Consider the following 12,719-nt stretch of genomic DNA (forward strand, 5'->3'; position numbering starts at 1 on the left):
GGATGAGGTGGGACCCCCACCTGCTGCCTCCCAGGCAGCAGCTCCTCCACCAACACAGCCCACCTACCCAGAGACCAGCCGATTCCTATCCTCCCAACTCACCCCTGCAGCTCCCAACTGCGGAGCAGGTCTTCCGCTTGTGGGAGCAGAACCGTCCCTACGCAGCTCCCCCACATACACCTCTGCTGTGAAACAGCAATTTAAAAATGGGGAACCACAAATTGGAGCTCTGGGCTGCTCTCAGAGGAGCTCTCCTCCCTGGAGCAAGAGGCCCTCACCCCCTCCCTGCACCCAAGATGTGGCTGTGTCCAGGTGACCAGAGGCTGTCCTTGGGGTACCTGCACCAACCGACACCCGCCGTGCGGATCGGGGCTGCCTTACGCTGCTCCTGGTGACCATGAAGACAAAAACCACAGCGAGCTTTAAAACAGGTACAGGCTAACTGCTGAGAAGCCCTTGAGAAGTCAGCATGCTGCTGGGCTGGGCTGCACAAAAGCCTTGCAGCAAAATAACTGCTGACTGCAGCTCAGAGCCGCTGTTTTGGTGCAAATTATTTTATTTCAGGGAAGGGGAAGGGATTGAACTCAGGTTGTGGAAAGAGGAAGGCAGGAAATCAACACCTACAAAGCTGGTGCTGAAACAGCGCAAGAGGCAAATCACCGTGCACAGTGCAGTCACCTACATGTGCGGAGACCCAGCACAAACGTCATTATCTGATGCTGAACCCATCCACTCCCAGCGGAGGCTGGAAGACCCCATCTCTGCCCCACTCAGGATCACTTCTTAAACACAACGTGGCTGCACAGCATTTACTCTCGCACCAACAGTGACACATCCAGCACAAAAGCCAGAGTGAGCAACACAAACAGTTCCAGAGCCCTCAACAGAAACATTCGACTCAGTAAATACAACTCACGCGGGTGGCGATGAGCAGCTCACAATATGTCACTTGCTGCCTCTACCTCAGTAAAACCCACGCAACCAGCATGCCAGAGTGACAAGTATTCCAGGAATATTTTCTGCATTAGTCTTAGCTATCCGTTAACTTGTCACCATTGCAGATATTATATATTTCCAAACAAATTCCCGTGATGACAGTGAAAATGCAGATAATATATGTCCTATGTGCAGAGGACATAAAATATTAAAGAATATAGAACATTCTATAGAAAGCCAGCAAGTTTCCCATGCGTTCAGTTCAGGGTATTAACTCCAGCTGTAAGAAATACCATCTTCTTGATGCACAGAAAGTGGGGAAAGAAAGGAAACAGCTACTTTACAACTATTTCCACAGAAATAAAAGCAGGTATTTGTGGATGGGAAGGAAGACAAATAGGAGCAAAGCCATGAGCAAGGGGTTACAGTGGGATCCTGTGGCTGAAAGGCAGACACGATGCTTTTCCCACTTCAGAGGAACATAAAAACTTCCTTCTGTCTGGGTCAGCTGGCCATAAAAGCAAAACAAAGCTATCTATCATGCAGGAGGAAGTTGTAAAGACAACGCGCAACCCTAAGCCGCAGTCTGCAATGAGGACATGCATCAGAAGGTCACTACAGCTTGTGGGGACACTTAATATGGAAATCTGCTTTTGCAAACGCCGCTGCTCCTATTTTACAGGAGCAAGGCCAGGTGGCTCCCTGCAATGCCTGACATGTAACATAAATAACAATCAAAAATAAAAACAGAACACACTTACGAAGACAGCACTATGGCAACGGCATCATTGAGGACGCTTTCGCCAAAGAGAAGGGCATACAGCTCAACATCAACCTGGAGTTCATGGAATATGGCAAGAACAGTCACTGACAAATAGAAAAATAGAGAGACATTCAAAAAGGTGCCGTTATTTTGGTGTAATCAAAGACAAAACACCCCTTTTTTAGAAAGCTGCCTTCCTGCATGTCTGTGCCACTCTGGGGCAATGGTGCCAGCCGCCCCCCGTGCTCACTTTGATAGTCTTCCTTCTACCCTTTCAGATCTGGATTTGCTTTATCCTTTCCCTCCTCCTCCTTTTACTCAAACACACCCTGGGCATTAGGTCTACTGAGTCTCTAGCAGGCAGACACAAGCAAACCCTGCTCTGAGCTTCCTGAGGCTCTGAGCTCGTGGGCTGGACCACGGTACCATGCCGACAAAGAGCCACCCAGCTTTTGGCTTGCCATTAGCTCAGAGCATCAGGGAGAGCCTTCCTCCACCTGCAGAAAGCCAGGAGGATGCAGGCTTCTCCCGGACGATGGCTGGCTTTTCCTTCCATCCCTGATACTCTGAGAGAAATCCTCAGATTCAACACAGGTAGACACACTGGAAGTCCCAGAACAGACGTGTCAACACGTCAGACCTAACTGGGAAAAGCCAGGCATCGGTCCAAACCCCATGTGAGGGTTTCTTTTTATTTATGGCCACATGGCAGAGATCAGAGTACCCTCAAGCCCTTTCGCGATCCAGAGGCTCCAAGAAGATGATGAAAATGCAGCAGGTTTTGTGTATCAGCCTTGCAAAAACATCACAACATCTAAAGCAAGCGAGATGTAACACATGGTGCATCATGCACAGCTCAGGCTGCTGCGGAGGGCTGAGCTAATTTCAAGCAACTTCTGTGAAAGTCTTTTAAAACAGCATTCAGGGACTCAGCTGTGCACACCGAAGGGGGTTTAACCCATTTACACACAGGGAAATGCTCCACTTGTACCTGTGAAATCTCCTTGTTCCTATTTTGAAGCCTGAAGAACAGACGCAACGCCAACAGCTTGTCTGGAACATTTCTAAGCATTACTTCTACCTACGGTCCTCGCCTGGCCTCTGCCCCTCAGCCAACAGATCTACCACCCTGTCATCACATCTGTGAGGTGCTCCCTGCTTTGCAAACACGGCCCCCTCTCGATGTCAACACCCAGGCTAAGTTACGGGGAGGATGCTCAACCTCGCAGCCACATGGGAACAGCTCCCCACTAAAGGAACCAGTGGCCTGAACACACGCCCAGCCAAGACGCGTTTGGAGAAGCTGGGAAATAATTTTACCTTATTATTTAAGTTGGTTTTTTAAAAAAAATTAAAAAAAAATCAGCAGTAATAGCCACACCACTACCTGGCAAATCTTAGGGAAACATCAAAAATAAATTATTAAAAACTCATGGGGAATTAACATCTCACATCTCCACCTGGCAAACAGATGCAGCTACAGCCACGTTATGCCGCAGGTTATGTCTTGCAGCGTTATTCTTGCATATATGCATATACATACAACGCTCCTCATTTTGCCTTTGCAAACAGAAATGACTCATTGCTAACATGAGCAGGTAAAAGTCCCAATTCATCTGGAAACGACAGCCACTGGCACTTGTTTCAAAAGGGCAGAAGACTTGGCTTATCCAGGCGTGCAATCTCTCCCTTCCGTGCAAAACTGCATTTCAACAGGTCCGCCAAAGCTACTGTAACATTGGGAAGGGGGCGATGCTGCCACCCCCCAGTCCCAGCATGTTGGTCTCAAACACAGCAGCCAGGCTGCAAAGGCAGAAATTCAAGCCCTGTTCAGCAAGGGGCAGGAGGAAGGAGAAGCCTTTTTGTCATCCTGTGTTTTTAGGTGAAGCTGGAACATGCAAATGAACAGCTACTGTGTAAAAGTAATCATGAACGAAGTGAAATCCAGTTGGACAAGGGATGTTTCTCATAGTTTTAATTTCAGAGCGCTTCAGCAGCTCAGGCTGTCACTACTGTCCTCAGTACTGCTTGTTAAGATCAACTTTCAATTAGATTAGCACCTTCCAAAATCCCTCCCAAATGGAAGTGGAAGGAAATCAGCTAAACTAACCAAAACTATCAAATAAGCCCTCCCCACATCACACACCTTGTTCTGCATCAGCTGTTGGCACAGCATGGCAGAACCACAGTGGACCTGTCCCAAAACCCAGCAAAGTCAAGAGAGAGACTGCCAGGGCTTTGTGCAAACAGAGATTTAGGAAAGCAGGGGTTTGGAAGGTATATTACACCTAAGTGGAAGGAAATAAAAAGGCACAGGGACAAATCTGACCTCTAGGAATGTGGCAAATACATGAAACTCCAAACTTCAGAAAGAGGAAACTTCCACAGGTTCAGACTTTCTTCCCCTCTTCACAACTCAAAACAGATCAAATAGGTAAAAGGAGGGGGAAAATAACCATCGAACATACCTGGGTCAGTAGCCGACACGATGGCACCGAACAGGAGGCAGTCAGTGAAGTAGAAGTCTCCCCCGAGCTGCCCGGTGACTTTCATCAGCGCCACGCAGCCATACACAACAGAGCTGGTGATTAGAAGAGGCAATTACTCATCTCTGCAGTGAATGAAAATGACATTCGAATGGGCTTGATTCCCCTGAATCTGTCAGATTAACCCCTAAAGTTATCCAAACGCTGGAACTCCACAGAACTGTACTGGACAAGCTGAGCCTGGTGAAACACCCCAGGGCCACAGTCTCGGAGGCAAGTGCTGGACCACGCACACCAAAGCATCCACTGCAGCGGACCACAAACACAGCACCAGTGGGGAACTGGAATGGAAGCTCCCCCACAAGCATAATACAACTAAAGAAAAGCAGCAGCCAGGCTCGTGGGGTCTCGCCATCATTTTGCAGCGTTTCCCATTAACATGTTTCAGCGGGATGACCTCTGCGTGACTTTGAAATGGTCGAAAATTTCAGCGAGGAACAGATAATGCAGATGCTGAGTTTGCTTGAATCCACCGGACTCTCCAGTGGAAAGCACCCTGCGCCAGCCCGCATGTTACTGTTCAGAGCGGGAATCATCTAGCTCCCGCTGCACACAGGGATAAACATCTGAAACACAATCTGTGCTCGCTAGGCACCTGCTTCCAGCAAGCAGGGACAGGATGTGTTTATGCTTCTTTGGGCTGTGCTTTCAATAACTCGAAGTTACTGCTTTTCTTTTTCAATAAAATCTTCAGGGAAGTGTGTAACCTTCCTTGCCAGGTATACAACTACTCTGTGTGGGATGCTGACAAAGCACTATGCAATCAGATGGCCATCACCCTGTCCGCACAGCGAAAGTTTGGTCAGTAAATAGCATTATTTGCCGCTGCCCAGCAGCAGTAGCAGAGAACCTGTGTGATCTTTCAGGGCTGGGATTAGTGGCCGCAGATCTGGGCTCAGAGCACTATGCCGGGCACAGCTCAAACCCTCACGAAGAACCAGACCAGCTCCAGCTACTCACCCGATCACCAGGCAGGAAATTGCAGTGCCGAGAAACGCGTATGCTAGGATGGATCCTAGGTTTCTGAAAAAGTGCCTCTAGAAGGAGAAGACAAAAAAAAAACAAATTATATTTTGCTAACAATTTATTTCAAGCCTGCATAGGCACCCACATAGGGGCTGTAGCAGCTGGCACCCAGCTCAGACACCGTGAGCTGGACAAGCACGGCTGAACGGTGCCCAGCACAGCAGCGCACACCGCCAGACCAGCACATGTTAATGCAGCTTCAATAAAAACGCACACACCATTTTCTTGTACCTGTGTATTTAGTAAGGCGCTGTTCCAAGTCCTGGGAACTGATTTCCTAACCCAGCAACATTCCTCCTTCCTTCTCCCACAAGGTAAACACAATCATTTTCCTCTCCTTCCAAATCAGCACTTCAGAGAGCTGCTGCTTTCTAAAACCTTCCCACTCTCCTACATGTTTTGAAAGTAAGGATGGCTGAAACAGCCCAGCTGGCCTCAAAAATCCCTGAGCAAACCCATGCTGGAAATGGCTGAAGTTGCTGGCCCTTCCTGGGGCAGACGGACGGACGAGACCAACTGGGGCACTCTCAGCCCTGCTTCCTACAATCCTGCATGTACTGGGGAAAACTGTACCCAGCTCCACAGCCTGGGCCTGCTGAGCAAGCATTAAAGCACTCGCAAATATTAAAAATGCTCTGGAGGCAGAGGAACTAAAAATGTAGGTGCTGTAAAGGCACGTACCCTTTTCAAGCTGTAGCCTGCATAAAATATAATTGGAGGAAGCAAAATGTTGAAAAAGACTTCAGGATCAAAAGTCACCTGTTAAGAAAAAGAAAAAAAAAAAACAACAGTTAAATAGTTTGTTAAGACTTTGCAAGACAAAACACAAATAAGAATGTCATATAAAATACATGGAGGAAGCCCTGTACTCCCACCAGATGAAATGCTGTCGGGTGAACGCTGAGGATGTGTCCAGCATCTTTTGGAGACAGAGCCCAGAATCTAAACAGCTTCAATTAAGATCAGCCAAAACTAGAGTTTCATTACGTTGTGTTCAACTTACATTTTTATAGGTGATCACAATCTGACTGAAGCTTAAAAAAACCCACAAATTATCAAAAAATCACTTAATCCAGCAGATACAGGATCCATCCCCATGGAGGGAGTGGGAAGCATCGCTCACCTCTCCAGCTGCTGGCTCCCTTACCTTTCTCAGCATCTCATTATCCTGGACATTATTGAGCTCCTGGGCGCTGATTTCCCCCTTCAGGGTATACTCGTAGTACTTGCCGCTGACGTTCACCAGCAGTGTGGCGGGACTGGTCTGCACTTGGCAGCTCAGCGTCACGTTGTTGACATCACTGGGGACATGGATGCCATAGCGCAGGACCACGCCGACCAGGACCCCTGGGGAGGGACACGTGTCGGTGAGATGAGCCATGGCGAACTCCAAGGACAATCTCTTTGAGCATGGATGTGGCATCAGGCACTCCAGGATCCTGACCCTCTGCTCAGCTGCTGAGCACAACCACCATCCAAATAATTGCCCCGATTAAACCATCCGCATTCTCACATGAGCCATGCAAATGCTCCAAGCTCATGCTGACTTTCTAACACCAGAGAGGGACTGGTCCTGAAGGTTTTTAATCACCCAGCAATCAGTCAGACCCTCTCACTAGTACCAGACAGGGACCGGTCCTGAAGGTTTTTAATTACCCAGCAATCAGTCAGACCCTCTCACTAGTGCAGCGAACGGCCAACATTGCGAGCACGCTTGGTTTTCTTAGGACGAGCACCCTGGCATTGATGACACACAGCTGGGGACCTGGGCAAGGCACTGCTCACATGTGCCCAAACTATGCACATTGCCCCTGGAAACCTGACAGCACCACATTTTGCCACTACAGAAATACATTAAACCCTTCTTTTTGGTAGGGGATTAAAAACCACCTCCACCAACCACCATGAATGCTTTGAAGACGGTGAGCATCCTTCATAAGATGCTGCAGCACCATACAGCTTCCTCCCACAGCAGGGAGCTTTCACACTGTGTAGCAGTGATCCCCATTTTACAAAAACCATGAAAGTTTCCCAATCTGGGCCAGCCACCCGGGTCTGCTCCTCGCCCGTGCATGCTTCAGCTCCACACCATGAGCCACAGCCCCAGGGCAGCCCCGTGAGCCAGCCCTGCCCCTGGCTCAGCAGCCGCGCAGGAGTATCGTGGGGTTAATTTGCAAGTCAGCAATGTATACGGCACTTTTTATTTGCAGCACAGCTGATGAGCTGCACTCGGAGCTCTTGCATCCAGACTGACAGCATTCACACGGTGCAGGCTCCTCCAGCTCCTCCTCACCTGCGCAGCGTGCCGGCTGCTCTCCCGGCAGAGCTTTTCGACATCTGCAGGCCCGCGCAGGAGTATCGTGGGGTTAATTTGCAAGTCAGCAATGTATACGGCACTTTTTATTTGCAGCACAGCTGATGAGCTGCACTCGGAGCTCTTGCATCCAGACTGACAGCATTCACACGGTGCAGGCTCCTCCAGCTCCTCCTCACCTGCGCAGCGTGCCGGCTGCTCTCCCGGCAGAGCTTTTCGACATCTGCAGGCTGGGGAGGAGGGATGTCCTGCAAGACACCTTTCCGTGCAGCCCTCAGCACAAAAGAGTTTGGAAACTGGCATGCTGAGCTGCCACAGAAATCCCGGATCTGAACCCCACCTCTGAACCACACATTCATGAAAAGCTTTCAGCCACGTGGGAACTAAACAGAGACCACAACACTGGGAAGGCTTCTCCATGTGCCTCCCAGGATGCTCCTGCTCCTTAAGTAAGCTCTTGCTCTGTGCTTTCCTACAGGCAGGGCACAACCCCGACCAGAGGAACACCAAACTGCTCCATCTCACGGGAGCAGAGCCTGGGTGGGAGCTCTGCCGTGGCCGGCAGCAGACCCTGGGGCCCTGGCGCGTTCGGCATCTCCTGCAGCCAGTTCCCAATCTGCCACCTGGTTTTTGCCTTCTCTTCCTTTGACAGCACTTTTCCAGGACAAGAGTCACTCATTTTGCCGATGGCCAGAAGGCAAGCCCCCACCTCCCGTCCCAGGGGATGTCACGCGCAGCGGGGCCACCCAAGCACCCATCCAGGCCGTGGGCAGGGGCAGAAGAACCGGCTGCCCACAGTCTCACCGCTGCTAACCCATCACACCAGTGACACAGATGGCTCCTCTGGGGGACCAGGCTGACTGACCAGGGAGCTGCACCTAGAACCCAGTCCCTGGTCCAGTGCAGCTCTTCTGCAGCACAGCTCAGCTGCTCTCGCAAAGCTGCCGATGCTTTTAACCCATGTACAGTCAACCACGTGCTCAGCACATGCTCTGGGCTTTATCCTGCACTGCACCATTGCCACAGCATCACCCTGACAGCAGCAGCAAAGGTCCCTCTCGGTGCACAACCAGGCACAGCCAGCTCCAGCAAGGAGAGCTGCTGCAGGGCACATCACACTGTGCTGAGCATCTAAGAGCTGCTTTCACACCAGCATCACTAAGAGGGGATACCAAAGAGGAATCCTTTTGCTTACTTTTCTGCTAGTCTCTTTGTTCCTGTGATCTTCCAGTGCTCCGGAAATACAAGCATGGAAATGAAGGCACGGATGTCAAGAGCACTGAGATGCCACAGCACGTATTTACATGAGCATGTGGTGGGGGGCTCATGGCACCACAGCCATGTCAGGACAAAACACCCAGGCTTCCTTTCACCCAGATGACCCCCAAGGTACCACGAGATAAAGTGAGCTTCAGAGGGTTCTTTACATCTGCTGATGACTGTTAAGCAGCTTTAAACAGCTACAGAATTCCAACAAAAGGGAGGAAAGCCAGACTGGAGAGCTCATCTACCTTCTGCCCTCCCAACTGCTCCTCAGCTCCTATGGAGCAGGCAGCACCAGGCACACCGTGCTCTACAGCCCTCCAGAACCACCTGGGGTGGCTTTTAAAAAGTTGTTTTTTTTTTTTTTTAAAAAGTTTATTTTAGAGCTTCATGAGGGAGTCAGAAGCCTTCAGCAGAAGCAGCTGCCTGTCTTCTCTGAGCTGGAAACCCATCCAGCGATCCCTTTAAATGCCCAGGCTCAGCACTTTGGGATGAGAGGTAGGAGGGACGGACGGACGGACATCGCTGCTGGGGATTCAGAAAGGATCCTGACTCACCGTCTCTCCACTCCCAATCCCCGTGCCAAAGCAGCGCTACATCTGATAACACCCCTGCTCGCCCTCGCCGTCTCATTTACCCGGGCAGCTGTTCCCAGCCCGCATGCCGGTTGCAGCCAAACTCCCATTCTGGCCAGGAATAGCAGAAGGGAAAAGGGACATATAGACCTACATCATCTGCCAAGACCACTGCGCTTAGGGCTCCAAAAACCAGGCACCTCTAACATGCTGCCTGGGAGGCTCCCAGAGCAATTTGGACCTGGGTGGGAAAAGACACCCACGTGCAAAGACGCATCCGCACAAAGAGCTCTTGGTGTGCGAACCAGCCAGCACCGCCCGCAGCTCCCGACACAGAGATACCATCAGCTACTGACAGGGAACGCACGCTGCCGCTCTGCTGACAGCCAGTTACTCCACAACACGAAGATGACCCCGCCACCAGCCCCTCCTGCCCAACAGTGGATCTCTGATCAGCCCTCCCCACCCCACAACGCTCGCTGGAGGCACCTGGGACAAATCTTACGCAGATGCCAAATTTTTCAGACACAAAACACAGCCCTGGGCTCAGGCTACCTGGACCAAGCACAGGGGACCACGTAGGTTCTCCTGGTTCTGACGGTCTCGTAGGAAATGGTTCAGACTCTCTTGGCACTCGAAGGGCCATCTAGCAGCAACCCGTCAGCTGCTCCGCCAGTATCGACATGCTTTTGCAGCCAAAAGTTTTACAAAACTGAGCCCTGGGAGGGAGCAGAGCAGAGGGAACCTGACACCGGGGAAGCTGCCAGCCGAAAGCTGCAAGGAGTAGAGAAGCTAAAGGCGAAGCTGGTAAGTTAATTGAGTTATTTTATGCAAAGTGCAAGAGATTACTTCCATTGCATTCCTCCCAACTTCATTAAAAAGAACAAAAGCCCATGGGCTTTTTTTTTTTTTAGGTGCTGTTGAACATTTCCGAGGTAAAGTTTTAAATGAAGACTAATATATTACCATTCAAGCACTTAACAAATATGGAAGCACACAGGATCCCCAGGCAAGCATTAATCTGGACACTAAAAGGAACAAAAAATGTAGCAAACAACTGAAAACACTGTGACAAGAAGCAATTTAGATTTAGGGAATCCAGGGGCCAAGGGGAAACAAGAACAAGGAAACTAAACTTCTAGAGAAGCTGGTGCTGCATCTACCATCAGAGTCCGAGAAGAACTGAAACAAGATGGTTCAATTAATCATCCTGATGCCGAGCACCTCAGATGTGGGAACCTCATTTTAAACACTGAAAAGAAGCTTAGAGGCTATTAAACATCTAGTGTCTATCACCACGAAATGACTCCAGCCTGAGCCCAGCTCTTGGACACCAGCTCTGAGCCCACAGTGTGATCTGTAAGATACAAATCCACCCAGATCAAGAGCTTGTAACTTACAGTAGAAACACAGACACCGAGGAAATGGATGCATTTCAGCAAGAAGAGATGTATGCAAAAGTTTTATTTTACTTAGTTGAGGGTTTTTTTTAATTAGAAAAATACAAGCTTTGACAAATTGCTGCTCTTGCCCAGATTTCAGGGTCTGTTTTGCAACCTGCCTGCTGCAGCAGTGCCACATTTTCAGTGGACTTCCCCGGGGTAAAAGCATCGCAGGGGGCTGGGGACAGCGAAGCAGAAGTGGTACCTGCTTTGCTCCCTGCAGCTTTTAAGTCGTTGCTGTAAAACAACAGCATCTCACCACTCCTTGGGAAATTACACATCCCTTTCCCTTGGCAGCTGTCACAGCCTGAGAAGTAAATGCCAAAAGCCTTGATAGCAGAGAAAAACTTGGGATTTTCTGCATGACCAGACAGGTGACGTTACCGATTTCACCAGCAATTCTTTAAGCACAGTCTGCAAAAGAGCAGACAGAAAAGATGCATTTTACGGATCAGCAGGAGACCAAAGTGACCCGGGTCCTCTGAGAACAAGGGGAGCACTCAGGTGGCTCAGGGAGAATGGAGGGACCAAGACAAAGAAACTCCAGGAAAAGAAGAACAAGGTTAAGGGCAAGTTGGAAAGCATGAAAAGAACAGAAAGTCCACGTGCTGGTGGATTCGGGCGCAGCAGGAGCAGGAAGACCTTCCTGCTGGAAGCACGTGCTCCCCCAGCACAGCTCCCATCCCGGGGGGATGAGCACCCCTGCCCCGGGCAGGGGGCCAGCAATGCCCGCACCTGCTTCAGCGGTGGCTTCAGGAACCCAAAAAGGCAGAGCAGGATTTTGTGCCTCTGGGCTGACGCGCGAGAGCCTCCACCCCTTCGTTTGGAAGGACACTTCCAATTAGCTGAAACTTGGGATCACAAAAGCCAACGGCCTGAATGGCTCAAGTCAGAGCTTTCGGAGCAGCTTTCTGCTGGGTGGGGGACTCGGCCACGTTGCTGCTCTGACCGACCTTAGTCGCGTATCACCCACAAGCAGCAAGGGCAGCACAGAGAACAGACACCCACCACAGCACTCAGCAGAAGACACCTTTTCAGTCCTAAACTCAACAAATCTTCTCTGGATAAGGATCTGAGGCAGCACCAATCACTCCCCAGCACAGCCCCCAGTCCTACTTCGATTGAAGTGACGCTAGATAACCCGGGCAGAGCCACATATGGATCTCCATGCTATGGCTCAGGCCACTTCGTGAGGCCACATCACCTCAGTAAATCCCAGGACATCGTTAAAACCCAACCAGCTATGGACCCGCTCCCCGACCCACGGCCTGGCTCCACTTCTCGTGGGAACACACATGGGGCATCACACCAAGAGGTCCTGTCACAGCAGGAGGAGGAACACCAAAAGTAGGAGCTCGTGCGCAGAGGTCCCCGAGCAGCAAGGCTGCTGCCCCCACGGGTCCCTGAGCACAGCAGAGGGTGGGAGCATCTCCGCAGATGGCCTCTCCACTCTTCCTGGACAGCTTCTGGAAATTCAGAAAATAGACTGGAAACACAACCTCTGGCCTCAGCGTGTGGGACCCAAGGCTCCCGATGGGTGCAAAGCCTGCCTACACAGCCTCATGCCCCCACTCTCAGCCCCGGAGCAGGGGCGTGGGACTTGCCGGTGCTCCGTAGCATGGTTTCAAGCCCACTCGGGGCACAGTAGCACCCGACCCCATGAGCTTCACCCATGCTGCAACCACCCCGCAAGGTGGGAAAACCCAACCAGTTCCTCACCACTGGAGATTTTGGAATAACGCTGCCCTCACAAGCTCTCAACATGTAGGGTCTGGAAAACAACCAACCCTCCTTCCAGCGCCAGTCAGATAACGCTACACGGGGCGAGGCCGGACGGGGCGCACAGCCCGGCCA

General features: G+C 50.8%; 1 protein-coding gene across 1 annotated transcript in view; it reads right to left on the reverse strand.

The window, feature by feature from the left end:
* The window catches only part of SLC9A6 (solute carrier family 9, subfamily A (NHE6, cation proton antiporter 6), member 6), a 15,698-nt gene extending 9,046 nt beyond the window's left edge, over nt 1–6,652 (reverse strand). The window contains exons 1-5 of the mRNA XM_010086468.1: nt 6,419–6,652; nt 5,953–6,030; nt 5,206–5,282; nt 4,168–4,280; nt 1,698–1,803 (exon numbers count right to left, since the gene is read on the reverse strand). Of these exons, the coding sequence (XP_010084770.1) occupies nt 1,698–1,803; nt 4,168–4,280; nt 5,206–5,282; nt 5,953–6,030; nt 6,419–6,652 (608 nt within the window). The remainder of the gene's footprint in view (nt 1–1,697; nt 1,804–4,167; nt 4,281–5,205; nt 5,283–5,952; nt 6,031–6,418) is intronic.
* Nucleotides 6,653–12,719: the final 6,067 nt, after the last annotated feature.

Source organism: Pterocles gutturalis, unplaced genomic scaffold (genome assembly GCF_000699245.1).
Source record: "Pterocles gutturalis isolate BGI_N339 unplaced genomic scaffold, ASM69924v1 scaffold6301, whole genome shotgun sequence".
In the NCBI taxonomy this organism is placed as follows: Eukaryota; Metazoa; Chordata; class Aves; order Pterocliformes; family Pteroclidae; genus Pterocles; species Pterocles gutturalis.